We start from the raw sequence: 27695 nt of genomic DNA, 5'->3' as shown, positions 1-27695 counted from the left end.
AACTGACAATCAGTGGACAAGAGCTTTTATTGGTAGAGGGAGGGGGTTACATGCAGAAACAGCACAGTCAGCTCTGACAGTCATCTTGAAATTGATTGTTTTTAGTACAGTTAGTCTTCAATTTCCAGATCGGTTTGTTACCATTTCCTTGAGGGCAGTTCCTGGAATTGTGGCAGCTTATGTCATGGCTGTAGTCTGGTCATCATGTAGTTTCTTCCACCTGGTGGGGGTTTCATTATGTACAAAACAGCCCAAAAGACATGGCTCCGAATATGATCTACAGGGTCCTTGACTTTACTTAATGACTAAACTTTTATTAGTTTGTCCTGTTTGACAGTTTTTCTTTGCTTCTGCATTTTCCCACTTCTCTGTTTAAGTTTATTCTTTGACTAAAGTCTTTCTACAAACAAAAGGCAGGTAGTGGACTCAGAGGGAAAGGGTTGATAGGGTCCTGCTGAAGCATATCTGTTTCAAATGGAGATCTCCTCTTTATGACTATCAGGAAGGGGTGGCAATCAAGGTGGGATAATTAAAACGAATGGGCCTGGTAGGATACAGTGGATGGAGCCCAATTTAGAACCAATCTTTACTGTTCCAAAGGAAAAGAAGAACTCTGAATTCATTTTGAGTCACTTCGGAAACTGGCCTAGACTATCATGTAGTCTTCTAAGGACTCCATCCAAAGCAAAGACTAACTAATAGAACCCAAAGGAGAATGCAGATTACATATATGTATTTATTTATATTTATTATAAATATATATATATTTCCTTTGAGAGTAGAAACTTTGGTCCAACCTTATTTCCCCAGGGCCTAATAGAAAGGCTGGCAGAGAATTGGAATTCAATAAAAATCTGTTCAGTAAACGAAAACAGCTGGGATCCAGCTCTCTTCTCTAAAGGCTGTCCTTAGAGGCAGTGAAATGAAGACATCAAGAATTTCAGCCCAGAGTGGGAGTTGGGAGTAGGTGAAATGGGTGAAGGTGGTCAAAAGGTGTAAACTTCCAGTTATAAGTAGTTCTTGGGAGGCGATGTAGAGCATGGTGACTTTAGTTAACAGTGCTCTATTTTACATTTGAAAGTTGCTAATTAGAATAGATTTTAAAAGTTCTCATCACAGAAAAAAATGTGTAACTATATGAGGGTAAATTTATATTGTACACCTAAAACTAATATTGACATTAATGTCAATCATATCTCAGTATAACTGGGGGAAATTTTTTTAAATAAATAAAACTTTAAGCCCATATGGCTTGACCAACCAAAAAAAAAAAAAATAATAATAATATTAAAAGTCGGTATGTGAATTTTAGATAACGTTTAACCAGCAATTTTGGTCCTAATCATAGGGCATTAGAGAATATTCTGGCTTCTTTCATTAATGCAATGTGGGTTATTTTGTGATAGAGGAAGCAAAAGCCTGTTTGCCTATTTCCTTTTTTGTTGTAGATCTGATGAGTTTCATAAAACTTTTAAAATTTCTATGAATCAGGAAAAATACTCAGCTCTTAAAACTAGATTATCTGAGTTTGAATCTAATCTCTGAACAAACGAGCCTTCTCACCTTGGACAAGTTTCTATGCCTCTGTTTCCTCATCTGTAAAATGGGGATAATGGAGCCTCAGCATTTGTTGTGAGAATTCAATACTTTAACATTTAGAAACAGTCCCTGGCACAAGCTAAACATGAAAGAAACATTAGTTATTATTCTCTCTCTTATTAACTAAAGATAAATCAAAAACCAAATGCCCATCTTCCCACAAAAGGACTCTTTCACTCAGCTGCCTGGTTTCCTTTTATAAGCCAACTCTGAATTTCATCAGCTGAAGTCAATCCAATCTTTCCTGAGTCCTTTTAACTTTCTCCTGGGAGTCTACCTAAAGTTATTTTTACCAAGAGGAGATAGTTATCATTCAGAGCAAGAAAATAGAGCAAAGAATAGATTGTCCACAGACTTCACATACTTTTTATGTTTCAAGCCTTTAATTTTTTTTTTTTTTTCAATGTAGCAGCCACATTCCTAAGAGAGGCTCACCAGGGTAGGTGATGTCTTTGCTCTGGGAGATAAGTGAAGGTGTATCCTAGCAATCAAGTCACATGGCAGGGCCTTTCAGCCACTTTCCTTCCTCCTTTGTGGTTTCCATGTAGGCAGAAAATCTGAAGTCTTTGAATGGATGGGTAAGATCATATTGCATTTAGTTGCAAAACTTACAGGTAGAGTAAATTGATAGAAATGAATAGAATCCCTGAGAACGATATTTAATTCAGGCAAGATTCTTTAGATAAGACAAGGAAAGGCCCAAAGACCCTAGCAAAAAGAAATGTTGATTGACCGATATAGGGATAGGCGTCATCATCCTATACGTCACAGAATCATGGCACTGAAACACTGCAAGGTCAGTACCTCCTGACCCCTCCTCCCACCACCAAGACCATCAAGCAAGATCATACGTAAGTATCCAAGTCAGATGACTCACCTAACCTTTTAAATTTGTAAACTCTCCCAAAGAGAGTCCACACTTCTATTTACAACCCACCTTCATCAAGAGGCTCTTTAGTTCCTCTTCACTTTCTGCCATTAGGGTGGTGTCATCTGCATGTTTGAAGTTATTGATATTTCTCTTGGCAATCTTGATCACAGCTCAAGCTTCATCCAGCCTGGCATTTCACATGATATACTTCGCATGTAAGTTAAATAAGCAGGGTGACAATATACAGCCTTGATGTACTCCTTTCCCAATTTGGAACCAGTCTGTTGTTCCATATCTGGTTCTAACTGTTGCTTCTTGACCTGCATACAGGTTTCTCAGGAGGCAGGTAAGGTGGTCTGGTATTCCCATCTGTTTAAGAATTTTCCACGGTTTGTTGTGATCCACACAGTCAAAGGTTTTAGCATAGTCAATAAAGCAGAAGTAAATGTCTTTCTGGAATTCCCTTGCTTTTTCTGTGATTCAGTGGATGTTGGCAATTTGATCTCTGGTTCCTCTGCCTCTTCTAAATCCAGCTTATACATCTGGAATTTCTCTTTTTTTTTTTTTTTTTTTTTAGCTATTTAACACTATTTAATATTGTAGGTATTGGCCCATGCAATTAGACAGGAGAAAACAGATACAGAAAAAGAGTGAATATATGTGTATGTATAACTGACTCATTTTGCTGCACAGTAGAAACTAATACAACACTGTAAATCAACTATACTCTTAATTTTAAAAATTAAAAAATGAAAAAGTAAAGCTATCTCTGTATGAAGATTATATATGATGATATATATAGAAAACCCAAGAGAAGCAATGATAAACAATGATAAAAACAAACAATATAACAAATCTGTAGGATAACAGGATATAAAGACAACAAAAATAAACCACCCTCTTACAAACAATAATAATAAGATATAAGGAAAGAGGAGCCCCATTTGTAACAGCAACAACAAAAAGGTAAAATACTTAGAAATAAATTTAACAAGCAATGTACAAGGTCTATGGAAAGAAAACTCTTAAAAACTACTGAAAGACACAAACACAGTTTCAATAAAGATACTTCTTCTTCTTGCATAAGATGACTCAACATTATAAAAATATCAAAATCACCTCCCAAGTTAATACTTCTGTATAAGGGTGACACTCCAATTTGCTGGGGGAAAATATGGAGTTTTAAATAAATGCTGTTGGGACAACTAGATAGCCATTTGGAAAAATATGAAATTGGGTCCATATCTCACACTACACATCAGAATAACTCTAAATGGATCAGAGACTTCAATGCATAAGATTGAAACCATACAAGTATTAGAAGAGAACGTGGATGGGTGGGGAGCAATACTTTCTAATTATGATTCAAATCCAGAAGCAATAAAAGACTGATAACTAGTTTGAAGGACTTTGAGCATTACCTTGCTAGCATATGAAATGAGTGCAAGTGTGGTAGTTTGAACATTCTTTGGATGTATATATTTGTTTTTATGTTCCTTGATGTCCGAAATACTGAATATTCTACCTTTCTTACCATTCCATTATCTCCTTCATTAGACCCTCTTACTTGTTCACTCTGCCTTCTGTCAAATGTAAAAAGTACCATGACTTTAAATCACATATCTACATGAATAATCTCCAGATTCACCTCCAACCCTAACTTCCCTCTCTGCTCCCTTTTCTAATTGTCTAATGGATAACTCCTTTGGTTGTCAAATTCAATCAAATTAATTGTCATGAGCATAAATAGAAATAAATAAAAATATTCTTTCCCCCCAAAGCTGATTTCTACCATTTATGTTCACATAGCAGCCATCCTTTTGATTATCAAGGTTCAGAGCCTTCATCAAGTTTTTTTCTCTTGCTAATGCAAATTCTTGCTAATTTTGGGCATTTTAGCCACCATAATATCTTTCATGTCTATTCCTTCTTTTCCTTCCTTGCTTAGCATCGTTAGGCCTTCAGGACTTTTGACCTGAATTATTACAATGGCCTTTTAAGGAATCTTCCTGCTTCTTAGTGAACATATTCTTGTCCATCTTCTATACTTCAGTTTGGAATGCAAAGATCTGATCAGAACACTCTTGTACCTATAAAATCCTTCAGGACTTCCAGTATAGGCAAGGCAACATAAATTTATCATTCTCTTTTTTTCCTAGAAAGCTTCAAAAATCAATAATGAAAGAGGAAGAAAACAATAAGGAAACTCCATTTTTGGTGAACTAGGAAAGATTCCAAACTATCTGTATATGTGGGGCATCTGTGGGAGGAAAGGGTAAAAGCTGGGGTGAGAGAAACCAGCGGTGGCAGTCCTCAGAAAGCACCAACAAAATTGTAATTACTAGGTTTGAGGAACACCCTAAGGTACAAAGTTCTTTCCTTTGTCTAGAATAGAAAGTGTAAGAACGAGAGTGAGTTGGACAGTGGTAGGAGACTCTCCCGATCCTGATTTAGTACATATGAATTGAGGAGATGAGCCACATACAGAATTAATCAGATAACCCGAGGGAATTTTCCTTTAGTGACGCTGGGAAGAAAACCTTCCAGCTGCAAATACTAACTAACCTTCAGTGCTACTCTGGACCTTTTATGACCCAACTCACTAAATGATAAACACAAAAAAGGAATTAGCATAGAGATAGATTCTAAGAAAAAAATAACAAAAGAGCAAAATGTGTTCACAGAAGACTAATTACTCTAAAAAAAATGTTTTTGGGGAACAGATGAACATTATGAATAAATATTTTACCATGAACCCTAAAAAAATTAAATCTCAATGAAGCACTTATCCATGAAGAAATACTTCAGAGCTGGAATACCAAAATTCAGGTGAGAGTAGTCAGGTAGCAAGAGGAGATCAAGTGCTCAGGAGTGAAGTGGGGGGGCGGGGGTGGGAATAAAATGATCACAGAATTGCAGAAGAAATGGGAAACAGTACAAGATCAAATATACATTTTGAAAAACCTAGTGCTGAACACAAAGACTAGAAATGAGGGAAACAAAAATGAAATTAAATTAATAGAGTTAATTGGGATTAAAGAGAAGTTATATTTATAGAAGATAGATCCAACATAAACATAACTGGTGACTCCAGAGAAGAAAACCAAAATAATGGATCAAAACAAATACTTTGAAATATAATTACATAATTTAAAAATATAATTTAATAATTTTTTATTAAAGAATTTTAAAACCCTGATCTGGATATTGAAAGGGCCACTTTATGCCAGGGGGAAAAAAAAATTGGACTCAGAATCTTCAACACCCACACTTAAAATCCTAGTAAAGTGACTGAACTTCAAAGAAAAATAAAAGCTACTTTGGGTCTCCAGGAAAAATAATCAAGTCTTTTATGAGGTGAAAATCAAGCTGGCTTCAGACCTTCTTTCAGTATCATTCAATGCCAGGAGACAACAGGGGAACAGATTTTATATTGAACCGATGTCATTCAACTGTAATGACTACTAAAAAAACAAAACAGTCTAGAACTTTGGAAATACTTTTCTCTCAAATTCCTCTTCAAAAAAATATTAGAGAATTCAAGCTACCAACCAAGAGATGTTTGGTTGGTAAAATCACTGTGAGCATTGATACTAAATTCTAATAGAACTAAGATAAAAATAGGAATTTGAGTAACAGACAGGAATATAAATATTACTTCCATAACAAGGTAGAAATAATACAGCAACAAAAAAATTGAGTGAAGGAAAAAAGGATGAAGGTAGAATTGCTTGGCTTTTTGCCCAGTATAATATAATGTTCCTTTTGCCTAAGGAATATAGCTTAAGACACAACTCAAGTATTAGTAAAAAGAAATGTAATCGTATTTGACAGCACAGAGTATAACATAACCTAATATTCTAAGATTGGACGGTGGAGGAAAGGAAAGGGAGAGAAGGTGCATGTACACGCACTAATTTTATCATGATCACAATAGAGAACTAACGCATGCTGTCTAGAGAAACATAACGGCGAGCTCCACGGTAGATCAACTGAGTCAGAATTACCATTTAAACAAGATCCCTAGATGTATCATATGCATGTTAAAATCTGAGAATTGATACCATACCAAATTATCATAAACTTAGTGGCTTGAAATAGCAAAATTTACTCATAATTCTGGAGGCCAGAAGTCTAAAATTAAGATGTTAGCAGGGTTATATTCCTTCTAGAGGCTTCAGAGGAGAATCATGCCCTTGCCTTTTTCAGCTTCCAGAGGCTGTCTTCATTCCTTTACTTGTGGTTCTTGCCTGGCATCAATCTTACATCAATCCAACTTGTTGCTTTCGTCTTCACATATCCTGCTACTACTTTGATCCCCTTGTGTTCCTCTTATAAGAACTCTTGTGATTATATTGCGTTAGGCCCACCAGATAATCCAGGACAATCTCCCCATCTCAAAATCTTAACTTAATCACAGCTACAAAATTCATCTGCCATATAAAGTAACAGCTTCACTGGTTCCCAGGATCAGGACATTGACATCTTTAAGAGGTGAGGGCACCGTCAGCCTACCACAAACTCCATTTGTTCAAGTCTCCTTCATCCATCCCCTCTCTCAGCAAATTCTACGTCCTCCTTAAGGTGGCTCTGACTCAACTGACAACAAGTGCCCTGGACCTACTTGTATAGATTTCACAGCACTTACCGCCGTGTCCTTTGATATAGTGATTTGCATATTGGTCATATCTGTCCTTTTTTCTCATTCTACCTTCATTCTTATTAGATTGCAGTTTCCTTGAGGGAAGAGTTTGGGTACATGCTTCCATTCCCACTCGCTACTGAAGGTACACAGCTGATTTCATCAAGGACTTCTTAATCGACAAATCCAGTGCTCACTTTTGGGTTCATTTATTCATTCAACAAATAGTCATTCAACATCTATTATGTGCCAAGCCCTGTTCTGAACTCTGAGAATACAACAGTGAATAAAGGAGGCGCAGTCCCTGACCTCCTATAGACATCCTGGTAAAGGAAATAAGTACCAGACTAATAGATACATAAGCTGGTTCCCAGTAATGAGAAGAATTATGGAAAAGGAAGGCCAGTCTTTTTCACTTGCCCTCTTTGCCACCTCTGCCCTATTGACCATTCCCTCTTTCTTGAGAACCTCTCTTCCATAGTTTAGGACACTGTCACCACTAGTTCTCTTCCTATCCTTCTGGGGGGGTTTGTTTTATTTTGTGCTTCTTTCTAAAAAGTTGCTGTACTTTCATACTTTTTAAGTATTACTGTTATTCATTTACCCATCCTCTGCACTCTTCTTGTCACCTTCATGCTGCTGCTGCTGCTGCTGCTGCTGCTAAGTCGCTTCAGTCGTGTCCGACTCTGTGCGACCCCATAGACGGCAGCCCACCAGGCTCCCTCATCCCTGGGATTCTCCAGGCAAGAACACTGGAGTGGGCTGCCATTTCCTTCTCCAATGCATGAAAGTGAAAAGTGAAAGTGAAGTCACTCAGTCGTGTCCAACTCTTGGCGACCCCATGGCCTGTAGCCTACCAGGCTCCTCCGTCCATGGGATTTTCCAGGCAAGAGTACTGGAGTGGGGTGCCATTGCCTTCTCCACACCTTCATGCTAATATTCCCCAATTCTCTTTCTCCAGGCCTGACCCTTGCCCTGCCCCAGACCTCAATATCTAGTGGCCTCTGATCATTTCCACCTGGATATACCACAGGCATTTTAAGCTCAACATATACAAGAATGGATTTTTCTGCCCCCAAATGCTTGTGTTAATCTTGCATTGCCAATCTCAGTTGGGCTTCCAAGCTAGAGACAAGGTGATCACCTTTTACTTCTCTTTCTCTCTTGCCTCCCACTTTAAATTTCACCAAAGCCTATCAATTTTGCTTTCTAAGTTTCCCTCCATCAAAGATGCCTCTTCAGATTCTCATTATACCTTTCCTAGAATATTGCAAAACTTTCCTAACAGCCTCTCTTCGCTCTATCCCAATGCTCTTCCAATCCATTCTTCACACTTCTCCCAAAGTGATTTTCCTAAGACATAAATCGTACTGTGTTGTTTCTGATACAGAGTCCTCCCGTGGTTTCTGTATGACTTAAGGATAAAACAAAACTCCATATCATTTATAAGTCCTCCTATTCTAGCTCCATCTTTCTCTGCTTCTAACTTATACTATACCCCAAACGTTGAATCTTCAGTGTCTTCCCATCAATTTTCCAAATTCACTGAGCTATTTAACTCCCCAGTCTTTGCATACGCTATTCCCTTGGCTAGAATACCTTTCCTCATCTCATTTGTTCTAGTGAACTAATCCCCTAAAACCACATGTGGCCATTAATCATGCATTTAAATCCTCCCTGATCACCTGAAAAAAGAGGAAATAATAAAACCATATTTTAATTCTTATACTTGCTTGTATTCATTTCTATAGCAGGGCCTTTGCACTTGATGTTTCCTCTTCCTAGAATGTCTCCCCCAGTCCCTGCCCATTCTTCATATGATGGCTTTTTCTAATCATTTAGGTCTTTGTTCAAGTATTATTACTCTCAGGCAAGTCTCCTGTTCACTCATTTTAACAGAGCAGCTCCACCACCCTGATCATTATCAGTACCGTCCTTAGACCTGTGTTTTAAAGGGCCTTCTCCATGGTCACCTGGGATCCAGCACCAACCAGGGCTGCAGTATGATAGGCAGGAGGGGGAGAGAGGGTGGGCACTGAGCCCATACCAGACCTGCATAGACCCCAGACCAATTTCAATACTTCAGGGCATTTTTGAAACTTCTATTTCTTACACGGGGTCAATCAGATGCCCCAAAGAACTCTCAGAGTTGTGCTGTGAAGTATCCAATGGCTCCATGTCCAGCCCTGGTTTCAGGAGGGCAGCCTAGCCAGCAGATCACTCCAGCTGACTGGTACACTACTTTTGTCCTGGGGTCATGTGAAATGGGTCACCTGAATGGTACTGCCACATTTATTTGGAATAACTCAAACTTTTTATGTATACATAGGTCCCATATAACCTGGGAATCACACTGTTCCTTCATAGCACTTATACATTCTGAAAGTATACTGTTTAACAGTTTATTTATCTATTTTCTGAGTGTTACACCTCCAGTAGTAAAAGTAAGTAGAAAAGAGTGACCTTAGCTATCTTGTTCACTATCAGACATTCAGTGCTAAACAGTCTCTGGCACCAAAGTTATTCGGTAAATATCTGTTGAGCAGGTAAGTGTATGATGGCATTAAATAGGGTATTTAACTATAGACTTCTCTTCATCTCTAGAATATAGGCTCTTGGGATGAAGAATTTTGTCTTATTCACCTTGGTCTTCATACTGGCATAGTGGTTGCCATATGTGAAGGCATGAAGTCAGTATCTTTGAATGCATAAATAAATGAATAAGCAAACGAATGAGTGAATGAATGATGATGTGTTATTTAGACTCGAGGTTCTTAACCTTGTCTTCACAGTTCTAATGTGTAGATAAGGATAAGAACCTCTAGTTCTTAAAAGCTCTTTTAAAACTTTTAAAAACTGCGATGCCCAGGGCCAGTTAAATCAGAGTCTCTGAGGAGGCATCACAGGCATGATTCCTTAAAACTCTCCAGAAAATTTCAGTGTACAACCGCGGTTGAGATTAGAGTGACCAGCCATCCAGGTTTGTGCAGGACTAAGGCATCTCCCAGGATGTAGAAATTTCTGTGACAGTACCAGGCAAACTAGGATGGTTGGTTACCCTAGTTGAGAACCACTGATCCAAACTGTCATGTAGGACTGTTCCTGAGTGATATATTTTCAATTTTTGAAGTCAAGACTCATCAGTTTCATGCTTTCATTTGACACTTATCCAATTACATTCAGGCAGCTTATGTTGACCTCAATGACTGCTTCCTGCTATGTGTTCTTCTTCAGATTTGTGTGACTACTATTGACGTGGGTGACATACAAATGGCAAAGGAAATGATTAAACCATTACAGCGGGTCAGCAAGGACCAACAGAGCAGCTAAGCTTCCTTACCTGGAGGTAGCATGAAGTGCTGCTTTTCCAAATGCAATTCCAATGAGCCTTCACTTTTTATTCTCCTTCAAAATATTGACAGTACATTCTGACATATTCCTATTTATTGCTTATTTATGTCAGTTACCCTGGTATGAGCTTACAGTTCCTGCCGTTGTCTGAGGAGACAAGAAATACTTTTCTTAATGGAAAAAATCCCTATGTAAATTGAATTAATATTAATCAGTCCAATTAGTATAATTCCTAATTAATTTAGTACAAGTATGTGATTTCTACTGAACCCATCAATGTCTGGACAGCAGAATCAGAAATACCCTTTGACTTGTGAAGGGAACACAGCACCAAAGCTCTCTAGGGCCTTGTTATTCAAAGGGTGGCCCTAGATCAGCAGCATCACCTGGGAGCTAATTAGAAATCAGAAACTCGTGTCCCACCCCCAGACCTACTAAATCAGAATCTTTAGAGGTGGGGCCCAAGAATCTGTGTTTTAAAAAGCTCTCCAGTTTATTTGTATGCATGATCAAATTTGAGAAGGGCTCATCTAGAGAACACTTGCCTAGTTCTTCACATCATTATCTCAAAGCCCAGAGGGAAGAGGTCAGGGTAAGCAGGGAAAAGAAGCATGTAGCATAGTTTTCCCAAAATTCTGCTGCACATTGAAAATACCTGGAGAACTTAAAAATTATCAGCACCTAGTTTGCCACGCAAGGCACTATGATATCATTGGTTTGGGGTGTGACCTAGGCAGAGGGATGGTTTAAAAGATTCACATGTGATCCTAATGTACAGCAGAGACTGGGAATCACTGATACAGCAGCCATATCCCCAGCTTCTTGCTTTGGGCTTCTGCTGCCAAAGAACCCAGAGGAATGGGCAACATCAGCATTTTCTGTCCCTCCTTCCTTCACAAACATCAGAATCAGCAGTGACTCTGAATCTCACCACTGGCATTATGAATGTTTATTCTGTTTCCTCTCTGTTGGTAGCTGTTTGATCTTTAACTTCTCTGGACCTCAGTATCATCTGTCAAATGGAGACAGTAAGACCCAATTCCAAGGATTATTTGGGACTTTACATATGATAACATGTGAATGTGCCAAATTTGCAATCCAAAATATCTGAGCCAGGTGAGAGTGTTATCTCTTTATGCTGCTCCCCTGATGGTACAGGAGGACATCCAGCAGCATGAAGTCGGGAGCATGTTTAGGGATGTCTCATGCCCAACACACCAAAGATATCAATGAATTGAAATAACCCTGTTTGCATGTGAGTTCATTTATATGATCTCATTTCAGTCTCACATCTCAGCTGGGTAAACAGGATAACTCTTATTGTCCCTATTTACAAACGATAAAACAATGGTTTAGAGAGGTCCAGTGCCACACAGCAGCAAACAGCAGACTCAGATCCTCTGACTATAACCCAGTGTTCTCTCCACCGAACCATCCTCAGTCTCACATCCAGCTGCTTGGCAGTTTGCATTTTTGGACAGGGTGCATTGACCTAGACCAGCTCTGTCGCAGTAGACCATTGCTGTGATGCTGGAACTGTTCTGTATCTGCACACTCCAATTCAAAGGCCACCAGCACACGTGGCTACTGAGCATTTTAAGTGTGGCTAGGATGGGTGAGGAGTTAAGGTTTTAATTTTACTTAATTTTAATTAATTTAGATTAGTCACGTATAGGGGCTTCCCTGGTGGTTCAGGGGTTAAGAATCTGCCTTACAATGCAAGGGACACTAGTTCAACCCCTGATCTGGGAAGATCCCTATGCCTAAGTGCACCTAAGCCTGTGAGCTGCAACTACTGAGGCTGGGTGCCGAGAGCCCCATGCCCCACAACAAAAGAAACACCAGAGTGAGAAGCCCATGCACTGCAACAAAGACCTAACACAACCAAACATAAAATAAACTCGCTAAGTCACTTCAGTCGTGTCTGACTCTTTGTGACCCCATGGACTGTAGCCTGCCAGGCTTCTCTGTCCATGAGATTCTCCAGGCCAGAAAATTGGAGTGGGTTGCCATTTCCTTCTCCAGGGGATCTTCCTGACCCAGGGATCAAATCCATGTCTCTTATGTCTCCTGCACTGGCAGGCAGGTTCTTAGCACCACCTGGAAGCTCTATAAAAAAATAAGTAAATCTAAAAATAAAAAGTTGCCTGTACTTAGTGCAGCTCTAGTGACAGAGCATGGAGAAAAATGGGAAACTGAGAAGTTATTCAGTGGTTTATACTCACAAATCAAAGTAAACCTCAGCCACTTTTTTGCCTTTCTCTTAAAAGATCTTAACTCTTTTTCAGTAGAGTGTTAAAGCTGGCTCACTAGTTGGTGAGGACACCATCACGATGCAATATACAATTCAAATCCTTGAAACCTGTGATTGGCCAGCAGAAACAACGTATATTGTAGAGCAACGCTTATCAAACATCAACATGCACAGCAATCACCTGCGATCTTTTTGAGTACAGATTCTTATTTAGTAGGTTGGGTGGGGCCTGAGGTTCTGCATCTCTAACAAGCGCCCAGGTGATGCGGCTGCTGCTGCCCCAGGGGCCACACCTTGACTAGAAAAACTGTAGAGCAGCGATCAGGTTAATAGTGTCTTCCTTACCCCGGGGGGCATTTTTGATTGTCATGACTTGGTGGCAGAGGTGATATTGGCATCTGTTGGGTTAAGTCCAGAGATGGAACTAAATATTCTACAACGCATAAGACAGTATAATTATCCTGCTCAAATTGGCAATACTGCCAAGTTTGAGAACCCGCGCTATACAGCCAGGTCTACTTTTCAGGAAGAGGAGGTGGATTGGAGAGTGTTGGAGCAGGTCTTCTTGGTATAACAACTGACTGTGTTCTCTCTCTCTTCTGCTTTTGTGTATGCAGGAGCCAACGCCTCAGCCCCAGACCAACTGAGCCTAGCTTTAGCCTGGAACAGAGTCGACATCGCCCGCAGCCAGATCTTTATTTATGGGCAACAGTGGCCGGTAGAGTATATGTCATCACCCCTGAAAAGCACGCTTGCTTGGGCAAGGGTATTTGTTTAAGGTATCTCTGAGAGCGACTCCAGAAACCACTGCTTTCTCTTTAAGGTAGAAATATTCCTTTGTAGCTGTCCTCGGCTCCCTTTCTCATATTTAGGAAAACACTGCCACCTGGTGGTACAACACCAAATGTTCCAAACATTTCCATCTCTCAAGGCCTTTGGTAGCAATGTTTAGCTGCAACTAATGCTATTTCTTTTATATGCCTTTTTTTTATATAATACATGTATGAAACAAAATTGTATTAATTAAAATTAAGAAAGGAGTGGAATTAGCAGTTTGTTTCTGGTTGTCCTGGAGGTTGCTGCTGCCGCGTGATGGCACCCCAGGCTGGTGTGGGACCGGGTCACACGACAGGATGCAGAATTTGCAGGCTTCCACGTGCAGGTGCCATCTGGTCCTGGAGGCTGAGCACAGGTCCTCCCTGTACCCAAGAACAACAGAGAGGCAACCAAAGCTTTATATAACCGTTCTTGGTTTGTTTCCCTCAATTGGGTCTACCAAAAATAAAAACTTGGAAAATTGGCCATTGGCTGGTGTATGCCTGTATCCCCAGGAGACAGCCAGCAGTCTGGAATTTGATTTCTGTGCCTGGAATCACTGAAGGAAAACACCCCGTGTACAGGTCTTTTTCAACCCTCTCTGTCCCAGAGAGCTTCTGCCTGGGATTGAAACCCTCTGGCTTCCTTTAGTGCCAGTGGATTACTAGTGTAGAAAGATTTGTCACAGAGTCTCTGAGAAATTTTGTGAAAGAAATTAAATAAAACCCTAGTAAACAGACCAAATGACCTAAATAGTTACTGGGTCTCCCTGTAGAAATGGGCAAGATGGAGGCAAGGTAATGATGCTCAACTAAAAAAAGAAAAAGAGAAAAAGCAGTCTACTTTCTGGCCTATTTATTAGATCCCTCTTCTTAAGTCAGTCAGGAATCTAATTTAGAGCCTAAGTCGTGAAGTCGCTCAGTTGTGTCCAACTCTTTGTGACCCAAGGAATTTAGAGCCTAAGGAAGATGAAAATGAAGATAGCAAAATACTCACTTTGGCACTTTAGTGTTTTTGTAGAAGTTTGGTTAGAGAGTTGGAAGAGGAAAAGCCTTGTAAACCCTGAACCTTCTCAGAATCTAGAACAAAGAAGAGGTTTAAAGGGGAGAAAATAGCTTTTAGAACTAGACAGCCCTGTGTTTTGTTTGCAAAGACAAGCCCCAAAATACAGGAGAGAGTGTGGGTGTCCCAAAAGTGAAATTGAGATACTCTTGCTAGCATGTCCTTGGAGGTGCTAAAGGTTTACCAGATGTCAAAGACATCCATTTCTAAAGTTTTCAGGAAAATGCCAGAAAATTTTATCTTTAGACCTTAGGGCAGACTAACTCAGTGACTTGATTTGCAGGTGGGGTCTCTGGAGCAAGCCATGTTGGATGCCTTAGTTCTGGACAGAGTGGATTTTGTGAAATTACTTATAGAGAATGGAGTAAGCATGCATCGTTTTCTCACCATCTCCAGACTAGAGGAATTGTACAATACGGTAGGACCAAGCTAAGGCACTTTTTATTTTCTCTAATTTTTTTGTTTTACCTTCTCCTGCCCCCAACATGAATGTGAGTCCCTGCCTTCCCCTCCAAATGCATGGATCATTTTTCACAAATGCTCCCTTAGACAGCAAACACCAAGTCACCAGAAATCCACTTGTTTTAACTGCTCAGTTGTCAGGATCTAAGAGGCAGAAAGTTACATGATCACCAAAAGGTAATGTTCTCAGGTCCTTATGCAAAACTACAAGGCTCTGGAAATTAGAACATACTTTGTTCTGTAAACCCACAGTGTGTGAGACAATGAGCAGAGCAGGACTGATTTAACTCCAACCATCAAAGGAGGCCAGTTAACTATCCTGCACCATCTTGTTATCCTCAGCACTATGAAGTTCATTCACTGCAGTATAACAGGATAAAATGTAAAAACTTCTTGTTTGGAGTTACCCAGGAAGATTTTTTTGCTTTGTTTTTATAACAATTTGTTAATTCATTCACTGTGGATATCAAGAAGTAATCAAAAGAAAAACTGCTATTTATGAAGTTTTTGAGAGTATTCAGTGAGTTAAGTACATCAGCTCTGAGCTGATGCTCAGAAAAATCCAATGAAGTTTAAAGAATATTGTTTCTCTCCATTTTATAGATGAAGAGACTGAGGCCAAGAAGAGAATTGGCTTATTCAAGATTCAAAGTTTCTAAGTAAACAAAGGAGCCAGTATTGAACCAAAACGTCTTTCTCAGAGACCCTCATTTGTCACAGTGTTCCTTTGTCCCACCACCCTCAGCACTAATGAGATGGAGCTTATTGACCTCTCCCCAGCCAGAAGCAGGGATTAGCAGCTGCCAGCTTGGCTCTATAAGATTCCCACTGCGGGAAGCAGAAAACAACTTAGCAGAGTGGCCCCACACTTCTGTTTTCTCTACAGTATTTTTTCAGTTCAGCACACTAAGGCTTTCAGTAATAATGGGCCAAAATGGCAGAGTGGAAGACCTAGCCTTTGTTCCTCCACAAAGATCAGCAATTAGACAGCTATTCACAACAAAGACAGCTCTAGGAGAGCTCAGGAGTCCAATTAAGAAAACTTCAGCAAAACAGTGGAACCAAAAAAAAAAAAAAATCTGAAAATAACCACACAAAAAAGAGAAGAACAGCTTCTTTGTGCCTGTATCACCCTGTCCCCTGAGGCTGGCGCTGCTTGGTGCCAAGAGGAAGCTCCTCAGCTAGAAGGAGTCCCCCCTCTGGAAAAGAGACTGGTGAGCCTTTCAGAGCACCGCACAAAGGATTCACCCTACCCAGAGACCTGCAAATCTGAGACATTCTGTGATGGCCGGGAACACGGTGTCAGCCAGGCTGACAGCTGAGTGACCACAGTTCCCAGTGACCTACTCTGTAGAGCACCCTGGCAGCTTTCACTACTAAAGAAACCAATGGCCAGCAAAGCCTCCAGAGAACCCTGCAGATTTCACTGGTTTTTGCTCTACAAATATTTGCATTCACAGACACCAGTCACCTGAGCCCCTCATCACACCTTCCCCTCTCAACCCTGTTGGATCCTGGGGTCCACCCCAGTGGCCAGCCCAGGCCTCTGTGGCTACATAATTTTAAGAACCCAGCCTAGACCCCCACAACTGTCCCCCACTACTGTGCACACTGTGAAAGCTAGCACCTCCAGCCAGGTACCCACACATGGCTGGGCTGACAGCCAGCACCAGGGCCATGGAAGTACAAGACCCTAAAACTATAAGACCCTGCAGCCACACAAGTGCACACCAGCAGCCAAGGCTGCATGTGGGCCCGGATTCAGACCTATCTCCTGACACTCACCTGCATCACTAGGCTCATCTGCAGCTGGCCCCTCCAGCTGTGCACCTGCACGTCCCAACCCTGCCCCCTTCACTGGCCTCTACTCCAACGCACACAGCCATGGGGAGACCCTGCAGCTCCAGGGGTGCATGCCAACAGTCAGAGCCTCTAGGGCTGCTTGTGGGCCCAGCTCCCTCCCTATCTTCTGTTACTGGCCTGCATACTAGGATTGCTTTCAAAGAGCTTCTTAGCTGTGCCCCTGTATCCCACTGGCCAGACTTCTTTCCCTGGCCTACACTGGTCTACATGCACTCACGGTAACACCCTGCAGCCACAGTAATGCACGCTGACAGCCAGGGCCCTGCATCTGCCAACGCACCTGCAGTTGGCCCCAGCCCTTGCTGTTAGCCCAGGCTTCTGACACTGCATGTATGTTTGCAACTGGCTCCCACCATTATACAGGCACCTGCAGCTGGTCCCTGCAGCCAAATGTGCGCACATACCACTGACTCCAGCCTCCACTGCTGCCTGTTTTGGCCCCTAGCTACTAGACCTGTTGAAAAGCCCAGCAGCCCTTGCAGCCTTGCAGAAACACAAGAATAAACAGTCTGAAGTTAGGAAAAGGGAGGAGATAACACAGGGCAGAAATAAATGAAAGAGACTAGAAAAGCAATTTAAGAGATCAATGAAACAAAGAGTTTATATTTTGAAAAGATAAGCAAAATTGATAATACTTTCGCTAGAATTACCAAGAAAAAAAGAAGACTCAAATAAAATTATAAATGAAAGAGAACACATTACAATTGATACCACACAGACACAAAGGATCACAGGAGACTACTATGGACAATTATAGGCCAACAAATAGGACAACGTAGAAGAAAGGGATAAATTCCTAGAAACATACAACCTACTAAGTCCAAGTCACCAAAAAAACGGAAAACTTGAACAGATCAGTAATAAATAACGAGATTGAATCAGGAATCAAAACCCTCCCAACAAAAAAAGCAGAGGACCAGATGGCTTCACAGGTGACTTCTACCAAACATTTAAAGAATTAACTCCAATTATTTTCCAATTCTTCAAAAAATGAAGAGGAGGGAATGCTCCCAAACTTAGTTTATGTGGCCAGCATTACCATAATGGCAAAGCCAGATAAGGACACTGCAAGAAAAGAAAACTACAGGTCAATATCTCTGATGAATATAGATGCAAAACTTCTCAACAAAATACTAGCAAACCAGATTGAAGCACATTAAAAAGATCATCTACCATGAACAAGTGGGATTCGTCCCTAGGTGCAAGGATGGTTCAACAAATACAGATTAATAAACGTGATACATTACATTAACAGAAAGAAATATAAAAACCATATGATCATCTCCATAGATACAGAAAATATATTCGACAGAATTCAACACCTTTTCATGGTAAAAACTCTTAACAAATTGAGTATGAAAGTAATACACCTCAACATTTTAAAGGCCATATACGACAAACCCATATATGCCTTTGAAACTGAGGCTTTTGATCTGTGGTGCTGAGGAAGACCATTGAGAGTCCCTTGGACTACAGGCAGATCAAACCAGTCAATCGTAAAGGAAATCACTCCTGATTTGGACTGATTGGACATCCAGTCAGTCCTGACTGGAAGGACTGATGCTGAAGCTGAAACTCCGATACTTTGGCCACCTGATGCAAAGAACTGACTCACTAGAAAAGATCCTGATTCTGGGAAAGATTGAAGGCAGGAGGAGAAGGGGAGAACAGAGGATAAGGTGGTTGGATGGCATCACCAACTCAGTGGACATGAGTTTGAGCAAGCACCAGGAGTTGATGGATAGGGAAGTCTGGCATGCTACAGTCCATGGGGTCTCAAAGAGTCAGACATGACTGAGCGACAGAACTGAGCTGAACCTCATACTCATTAGTGAAAGACCAAATGTTTTCCCTCTAAGATGAGGAACAAGACAATGGTGCCCACTCTTACCACTGCTATTCAACTTGGTACTGGAAGCCCTGACCAGAGAAATTAGGCCAAGAAAATAAAAAGAAATAAAAATTTTCATATAAATTGAAAAGAAGTAAAATTTCTCTGCTGATGACAGCATCTTGTATACAGAAAATCCTAAAGACTCCACAAAAAAAAAAAAAAATGTTAGAACTAATAAATTCAGTAAAGTTCAGTGTACCAAATCCACATACAAAAATCAATTGTACTTACATACACTAATAGTGAACTATCTGAAAAAGAAAAAATAATTCTGTTTAGCATCAAAAACAATAAAATACTTAGGAATAAATTTAAAGAAGTGAAAGATCTATACATCAAAAACTGTAAGACACTGATAAAAGAAAGTGAAGAAGGCACAAATAAGTGGAAAGCTATTTCATGTTCACGAATTGGAAGTCTTAATATTGCTAAAATGTTCATACTACTAAAAACCATCTATAGATTCAATGTAATTGTGATGGCATTTTTCATAGAAAGAAAAAAAAAATCCTAAAATTTGCATGGAACCACAAAAGACCCTGAACAGCCAAAGCAGTCATGAGAAAGAAGAACAAAGGTGGAGACATCACATTTCTTGATTTCAAACTATATCACAAACATACAGTAATCAGAACAGTAATATTGGCATAAAAACAGACATGTAGACCAATGAAACACAAACAAGAGCCCAGCAATAATCCCACGCATATACAGTTAACTAATATTAGACAAGGGAACCAAATGTAGAAAACAATATGGAGGTTCCTCAAAAAACCAGAGCTGAGGCATGGGGGAAATGAGGAAATACGGCCAAAGGGCACAAATGTTCAGTTACAAGATGAATGCATTTCAGGGATCTGATGTATAGCATGGTGACTGCACTTCACAGTACAGTGTTTTATATTTGAAACTTACTATGAGATTCAGGTCTTTAATGTTCTCACCATAACAACAACAAAATGATTACTGAGTTGAATATGTTAACTAACCTTATTGCCATAGACATTTCACAATATATCCAAGCATCAAATTATCACATTGTACACCTTAAATTTACACAATATTCAGTTCAGTTCAGTTCAGTCGTTCAGTCGTGTCCGACTCTTTGCGACCCCATGAATTGCAGCATGCCAGGCCTCCCTGTCCATCACCAACTCCTGGAGTTCACTCAAACTCACGTCCATTGAGTCAGTGATGCCTTCCAGCCATCTCATCCTCTTGCCCCCAATCCCTCCCAGCATCAGGGTCTTTTCCAATGAGTCAACTCTTCGCATGAGGTGGCCAAAGTACTGGAGTTTCAGCTTTAGCATCATTCCTTCCAAAGAACACCCAGGACTGATCTCCTTTAGAATAGACTGGTGGATCTCCTTGCAGTCCAAGGGACTCTCAAGAGTCTTCTCCAGCACCACAGTTCAAAAGCATCAATTCTTCGGCGCTCAGCTTTCTTCACAGTCCAACTCTCACATCCATACATGACCACTGGAAAAACCATAGCCTTGACTAGACGGACCTTTGTTGGCAAAGTAATGTCTCTGCTACACAATGTTACATGTCAGGAAAATTGGGGAGGAAAGAATAATGGGGTTTTCAATAAAATAAAATACAGAATTGAATGACCCTCATATGAACAGAGAATCAGGGGAGTAGGGTGATTTATTTCAACTACCGGAAAGAAGTAAGTAGGAAAGTTATAGATCAAGAAAGCCCAAGAGATTTCATCACTCCAGTCAATGATAATCAACTATCCCTAGAGTACTCTGTTATTTGGCAAAACTAATACAATTATGTAAAATTAAAAAAAAAATATATATATATATAGCTGTACAGCCCAAAACAGAAATAAATAGAATTTCAAAGTAAAAAAAAAAAAGAAAAGAAAAGGATTATGGGACAATGGATAGCCTAAGGGAAAGAATAGCTAACATTTATTGAGTGCTATAGTTATAGAAACACTTATAAACACTTCATCATTTAGTCCTAACAAAAACCCTACCAGATAAGTGGTATTATTATACTCACTTTAGAGATAATAAGACTGAGACACAGTTAAGCAGTTTGTCCATGGTCACAGCCGGTAAGCGGCAGGGCCAGATTTGGAGACAAGCATTCTGACTCCAAAGTTTGAAGGTTTAATCCCTACAGAATACTGCATTCCTCAGTGGAAAAAGAGTTCTGATGAGTATGTCTGCCTGAAGGGGCTAGTAGTCGAGGCAGTACACAGGGATTGTCTTGAATACTTGAATGTGTTCCAACAGTGCTTAAGGATTTACCATCACTGTTCAAGATCTTCCAACACAGTCACCAGATTTAGCAAATAAAAATATAGAATTCCCAGTTAGATGTGAATTTAAGAAAAACAACAAATAATTTTTAGTATGTCTCAATTATTGCATGAGACATACTCAAAATTATTTATTGTTATTGGTCAAAATGTACAAATTTCCAAATTTATTTATAAAGTAAGTCACGATAATGTACAACACAGTGACTATAGTTAGTAATATTATATTGCATATTTGAAAGTTGCTAAGGGAGTAGATCTTTATGGTCCTTAGTACAAGAAAAAAATTGGGAATTATGTATGGTGACAGATACTAAAGAAACACTGTAATGATCATTTTGCCACATATGCAAATAACAAATCATTTACATTGTATGCCTGAAACTAATATGTTATATGTCAGTTATACCTCTATTTAAAAAGGAAAAGATGAGAAAACATAAAAACAAAAGTTGTAAATCAAAAGATTAAGAGATGTAGTTACATTTAAAACTTTTAATTTGATACATAAAAAATACATGAATACAAAAGAGAACTACCAAATAGACCATCAATATGACAAAGAAAAAAACAGTTCAACATTAAGAATTAATAAAATGAATGAAAGTTAAAACACATAAAAAGAAATTATTCACTGTCTATCTGGAATTCAGATTTAACTGGGCATCCTCTATTTCATCTGGAATTCCTATCCTGAAAGACAAGAGGATAGCAAACCACTTACTTCACTCTTACCTTAAGCAAACAAACATTTTTTTTTCCCCACAATGGCAGAGTTGAATGTTGGGATGAAGACTGTATGGCCCACAAAGTCTAAGATATTAACCATCTGGCTGTTTACAGAAAAAGTCTGCCAAGCCCTGCCTTAGCCAGTTTCTCATTCATTATGTGTAATAAACAAGTTGCAATTGGCAGTGTGCCAAAGTATAATTCTAAAGCACTAAATTGGCCCTTGTGTCTCCCCCTGCTCCACAACTAACCTCTTGAATAATGTTTTGACCCAGCTGTCATCAGAGTTGATGGCCTGTTTTGCAAAGTTTGAACCTAGAACCTCAAATGCTTTTTCTTGAGGAGCCACAATCCAAAAACCTGCCCCAGTGTTGGTTTAGAAAAGACAGGTACAACTGAGCAACTAGAACAAGGTTCATCTGATGAACTGCCCCTCCACCAGAAACCCTCCCTCCAGATCCTTCTTTCCTTGCCAATGAGAGCCCCTGCCTAGCAAAACCATTTGATTCTTCTTTATTGTTTTCAGAGACATGGGCCCTCAAACACATTGTACCACTTGGTCAGGGATGTCAAAAAGGTAAGAACCCTCTGGACTGCAGGTCGGAGGCTCTGTCTTGACTGCTTCCTGTGATTAGAAAGTGCCTGTTTTGCATGAGCTGCCGGAGTATTCCTGTCCCTCTCAGAACCCCCTCATTTCTGGACATGGTGTGCGCGTTTGTCTTTTAACTCTGAGACATCTCTGCTTCTGATGCAGCTGCAGTTTTATTGCCAGTCTCTGTGATTTTAGATGCTTTCACTGGACATAATGCTTTGGGATAGTGGAACTCTAGGCTTTCCCCCCATGCTGTGTGGATTTATGCCATTACCTGTATTTTCCCATCTGCTCCTCACGTTTGCGGAGCTCATTTCCATGCCATCCAACCGACCATGAAAGGCGTATTTATTTACTAGCTCCTGATACAGTGTATCACTGCCACTTCTTAGCATGACACAGAGTATAAGCATAGCTCAAAAAGTCTCAGAAAAACAGAGACTACAACACAAATATACATTCCATTCTGTTAACACTTTATTTTCTCTAATATATTTTTTCACATTCATCATCCAGTTTGATGGGGGTGGGGGAAAGTCAATTGGTTTGGGTCTAGTAGGTTTATTCCCAATTTAGAAATGAGGTTGAAACACAAGGAGGTGAGAACTATTTTGAGTGGTTAGTAAGGAGCTAGAATTAGAACTCAGATCCTTTAATAATCATTATTATTATTATTAATTGGAGAAGGAAATGGCAACCCACTCCAGTACTCTTGCCTGGAAAATCCCATGGATGGAGAAGCCTGATAGGCTACAGTCCACGGTGTCTCAAAGAGTTGGGCGAAGTAAAATGGTACCTAAGGTTTAGTGATGACTAAGTGTGTGACATTAATCTGAGCTTTCTATGTGCCTTATCTTATTTCATCTTCACAAAAATTATATGAAAGTAATTATTTTACTATTGTTATTTTTATTATATAGTGTTATCCCCATTTATAGATGAAAAAATGAGGTATAGGGAGGTTACATTTAATCCTAACCAGGTGATGGTTCTTTTGCCCTGTACAAACTCTTTCCAAGGTAGCTTCAATTCTGAACCCTTGGCCGGGTTCCCAGAAAATGACGTTTTCATTCCAAAAGTTAAAAATAGGCGGTGGGACTTCCCCTACCCCATATACATGCACAGACGCACACACACACGTATACCCACCTACCAGTTGGTCACAATTCTTTGCCAAGTCCATAGGACATACTCAGAAAAATCTATAAAGTGAGGTTAAAAAATAAGAGTACCACTCCTTCATCTCATAGGAAGTCATAAACTAGAACTACCCTTTAGGTGTCCTGTAGTCACTTACTAATTTTTCCTTTGAAAGGCCAAGCAAAGGCCCTGGGGCTACTTATAATATACTACTAACCAGTTGGACTTTGCTGGTAATGAGTAAAGGGTACAAAAAGCCTTCTTCTGATGGCCCCTAGAAACTTTCCTCTCACCTCCACACAATCCTACTGAAAAATTTCTCATCTGTGCGAGTGAGTGAAGCCTGTAGTTCCTTCAAAGCAAGGGAAATAGAGGCTGTGCCATCTGTACATTTTACCAATATCACACCTTTCCATGGCTTGCCCCATTTCAAGCCACAAGCGTACCTGCCCTCAACAAACCCATTTCTCTTTTCCTCAAGTCTTCCTATTTAGTTTAATTTATCTTGGCTTAGAATTGCCTGGAAACTAAATAGAGGGAAGTATCTCAGAAGATAAGGTGTATACACCCAGCATATATTCTTTGTCAAGGCACTTGTTGCTCATGTTCAATAAAATGTTTTAGTTTTTCTGAAATTATAAAAAGTAAAATATCCCCCTTATCTTAATCTAGTCTGTGTCCCTGAAGGAATTATGAGGCTCTCTGAAGAGACAGCTGTGCATTTGTCCTTCTGTCCCAGTCACTGGCCAGTCCAGGCCTTCAGAGTTGCTCATGTGCCTCCATCACCCAGTTTCTCAGTGTCTTGCTTGATTTTCAGAGATTTTTACAGTTAGGTTCTACTGAATCTAAATGATCAAAGCCTGTCCTAATAGGTTCTCTTCCTCTTTCTTTTTTCTGAAACCCTATTAACTGCCTCTTATATTTGCTTACATTTAGTAGAAGACATGTAGAGTGTTTTTAAAGTATGGTTTTATTTAACTTCTTAGCTAAAGGTGTACCTCAAAAATAATATAAACTCACTAGAAAGGACAGGATGGTCAGAATTTGGAAGGAAGGACTATCAGTTAAGAGCAGTTTTATTTCTTTTTCAAATGTGATCCCAATACCAGAGCAAGAATATTGTTATATAAGGATTCGTTTATTTACTAATTTAGTAATGGGGAAAAAATGATAACAGATCACTCAGGATAGTACTGAACTTACTTAGGAACAATTTTTCTTGAGAAAAAGAGACTGCCAGTGTGGCTGGGAGAAATGAAAGCCTTTGTCTAGTTTCTTCTCTTGGGAAGAAATAGGGACAGGAAATGCAGACTCCATTTATTTCTATGATAAAGGTGAGTGTCTGACTACTGGAGAGCAAGAATCACAATGGTAGTCAAAGGAGCTGGCAGTGTCTACATTCATGGGTCAAAGGAGCTAAAAATGAGGTTTTTCTGTTTGTGTTTTTTTTAAGAAGTGAATGAGAAAGAAATTAATATTGGTGCACATCTTCTTCAGAAGGTTTCAGATGACTTCCAGAAATTTATGCCAATAAGATATGCAAAATCTACAAAGACGAGGTTTAAAATGCTAAGAAAATCTTGATCAGATCAAACAATTTTCAAAATTAAGGAACATAATAATTAGCATATGTGTGTGCTTTACAATTATAGGACTTTATGTACATATAGTTGATTTAATCTATTATGACAAAAAATTGATCAGTGATAAGTACAAAATGAATGCTGTTCAAAAGTTAGAAACACAGCTCAGATCTTACACATAATGTTTGGTAATCTGTCTATTAAATGTAAATAACACTTATGAACCCAGAGAATACATTTAGGAATTATCATACCATCACTAAGTTAACCAGGATATCTCCAAGTCCAAGTATCCTTTGAAATCAACAGAATTGAACATGGCGAATTTGAAGCTAGTTTCAAAATCTCAAATTACTTCTATCAAGAGAGCAATCTAAGAGTAGTGAAATAGAGTTAGTATTCCACATCAACCAGAAATTTAAAATGATACCAGCCAACCCAGTTCCCTGAGCCATTTTCATGCATAATCCATTGGATGTATCAATGCTTTCATATTAAACCAGAGTGGCCTGAGTCTGTCTGCTTTTCCATGAAATCTAACTTGCATTTTAGTAGCTGTCTGCTCAATTTGTGCCTCTGTATGTTTTAAAGGTAGTTTTTCTTTCTTAAATTAAATGTACTAATACTTCAGATTACCTGAATTATCCCTCCCCATAAAGAAGGGTGATATTTGAACATTATATAGGAAGAGAGGTGAAATTGTGATAATAAAATTCATCTATATGGGAATCAAGACCCAGCGCTTTGGAGGTTTTTAAAGCAAAAGCATTTCAGACACACTGTGGTAAAGAAAGGACGTTTTCATAACTCCATCTGCTAAATTTATGCAAATTTACCAAAGCATTCTTAATTTTTAAAAGAATGGTTGCCCAGTCTACTGCCGTGCCACACATTGAGGGAGTGTCCTCTTTTCCCATGAATTTTCACCAGGATGGTCTTTTCCCCATTCTCCCTTAGTAAAGCTGACAAGCAGCTATCATTTTATACCTTGCATATATCAGAAGGAAACAGTCTTCTTTGAAGGCTTGTTATGAGTTTCAAAGAAAAAATTTTCCTAAACAGCTGAAATCTGATAGTGATATCATGAATTGACATCTGAAAAGCAGAGTGCATTTATAAAAGCATATCTAATAAATGAATTCAAATTATTATTTTAATTAAAAGACATCCTTAGGCATGGCACGGATTAAAATTTAGCTTCAGAGTCGTGGCTCATGGCATGAAAAAAGACATTTTCAAGTTGTCAAATTTACCTATCCATGGATCAAAACATCTCTATTTTACTCTCTGGATCGAATTATTTGAATCCTGTGGCTTGCTATGTGTTGTTAAGGCACAGAGCAATGAAATGGGAAATAAGTGTTCAGGTTTTACCAGTTATCAAAGTAATTACCATAAAGGGGGAGCAGGGAATAACAGAAACAGCAGGTAGAATGAATATTACTCCAGGATATTGACTTCCTGTTTGAAAAGGAACCGAGCAAAGGAAGACTCCTCCAGAGGTTTTTGGACATTACCTGTGGAATACGAGGTGGCATTTTTTCTTTTTTTCAAAAAGGAAGTGGATGTTATGAGTACAACTGTATCCCTACGTAACCACTTACCCTCCCTTTTCTCTAAGCCTCTATCTCTACTAACCAAATTCCAGGGATTATTGGAAACTGCCTCAACTCTGCAAGCTCTGGACAGGTCTTTGCCCAGTGACCTGGCAGCAGAGATATAAGAACGGCCTGCCAGGTAGTGATCAAACACCTGAACCTTTAGAAATAGAACCTTGAAGGAACTGTGTCCACATTGCCTGTTTTCAGAGCACAAACTGAACCAAGTACAGAGAGACGCCTCATTGCCTTGGGTTAGGTGACCATCGCCTTCTTGCGGTCAAACAGAATTCAGGCCAGTTCCTTTCAGGCCATCCCTCAAAGCTCAGTAACCTAGAATAGTCACAGAATCTTTTCTCCTGCTTCACACCAGACTATACAAAAATCACTCTGAAATAATCAAGCTTTATATAAGAAGTCTTTAGGAAAAGTATATTCCATCACCTATTTTGGTAGTAAGTAAACCTATCAGCCCTTTATGAATTTGCATAAAATTCTGCAAAACATCACCAATGTTTATAGAACATTTGCAATGTTGCCCCTTAAAATTTTTTATTTATTTTGAATTTTACTATTATCTCTTTCCTGACAACCCATTCTTACATCTCAAAAGCGTAAATATCATCATTCAATATTGGTCTTCAGGCAATATTGATTCTTGTTCTTAGAATTCAAACTGATGTTCACACATGGTTTCTCAAAAGAAAATATATAGGTAGTAGGCTCACTATTACCCACATTTTAAATTTAGAAAATTGTTACAAGGTTTAAAAATAGGCACAAATTCATAGACTCACTATGATTGTTGTTCAGTCGCATTACAGTAAACCTTTGTTGTGGTGGGGCGGGGGTGGCGGGAGGTCCTGAAACCTGGCACTTGGGCATTACAGACCATAAAGGACAAGGAGTTCAGCCCCTTTTACTGGGAAGAAAACTGAGGCCTTGAGGGAAAGTGGAT

General features: G+C 39.4%; 1 protein-coding gene across 14 annotated transcripts in view; it reads left to right on the top strand.

Annotated features, from left to right (window-relative positions):
- Positions 1 to 27695, top strand: part of TRPM3 (transient receptor potential cation channel subfamily M member 3) — a 612777-nt gene that overhangs the window by 488550 nt on the left and 96532 nt on the right. For all 14 annotated transcript variants that reach the window (XM_086415481.1, XM_086415480.1, XM_086415483.1 and 11 more), the window contains 3 exons: positions 13335 to 13435; positions 14879 to 15013; positions 22351 to 22401. In XM_086415481.1, coding sequence (XP_086271607.1) covers positions 13335 to 13435; positions 14879 to 15013; positions 22351 to 22401 — 287 coding nt within the window. The remainder of the gene's footprint in view (positions 1 to 13334; positions 13436 to 14878; positions 15014 to 22350; positions 22402 to 27695) is intronic.

Source organism: Bos grunniens, chromosome 8 (assembly GCF_055505025.1).
Source record: "Bos grunniens cultivar Pamir isolate PY7600 chromosome 8, Bosgru_T2T1.0, whole genome shotgun sequence".
NCBI classification, from domain to species: domain Eukaryota; kingdom Metazoa; phylum Chordata; class Mammalia; order Artiodactyla; family Bovidae; genus Bos; species Bos grunniens.
The sequence above is the reverse complement of the archived record's forward strand: the minus strand, read 5'-3'. Positions and strand labels throughout refer to the sequence as shown.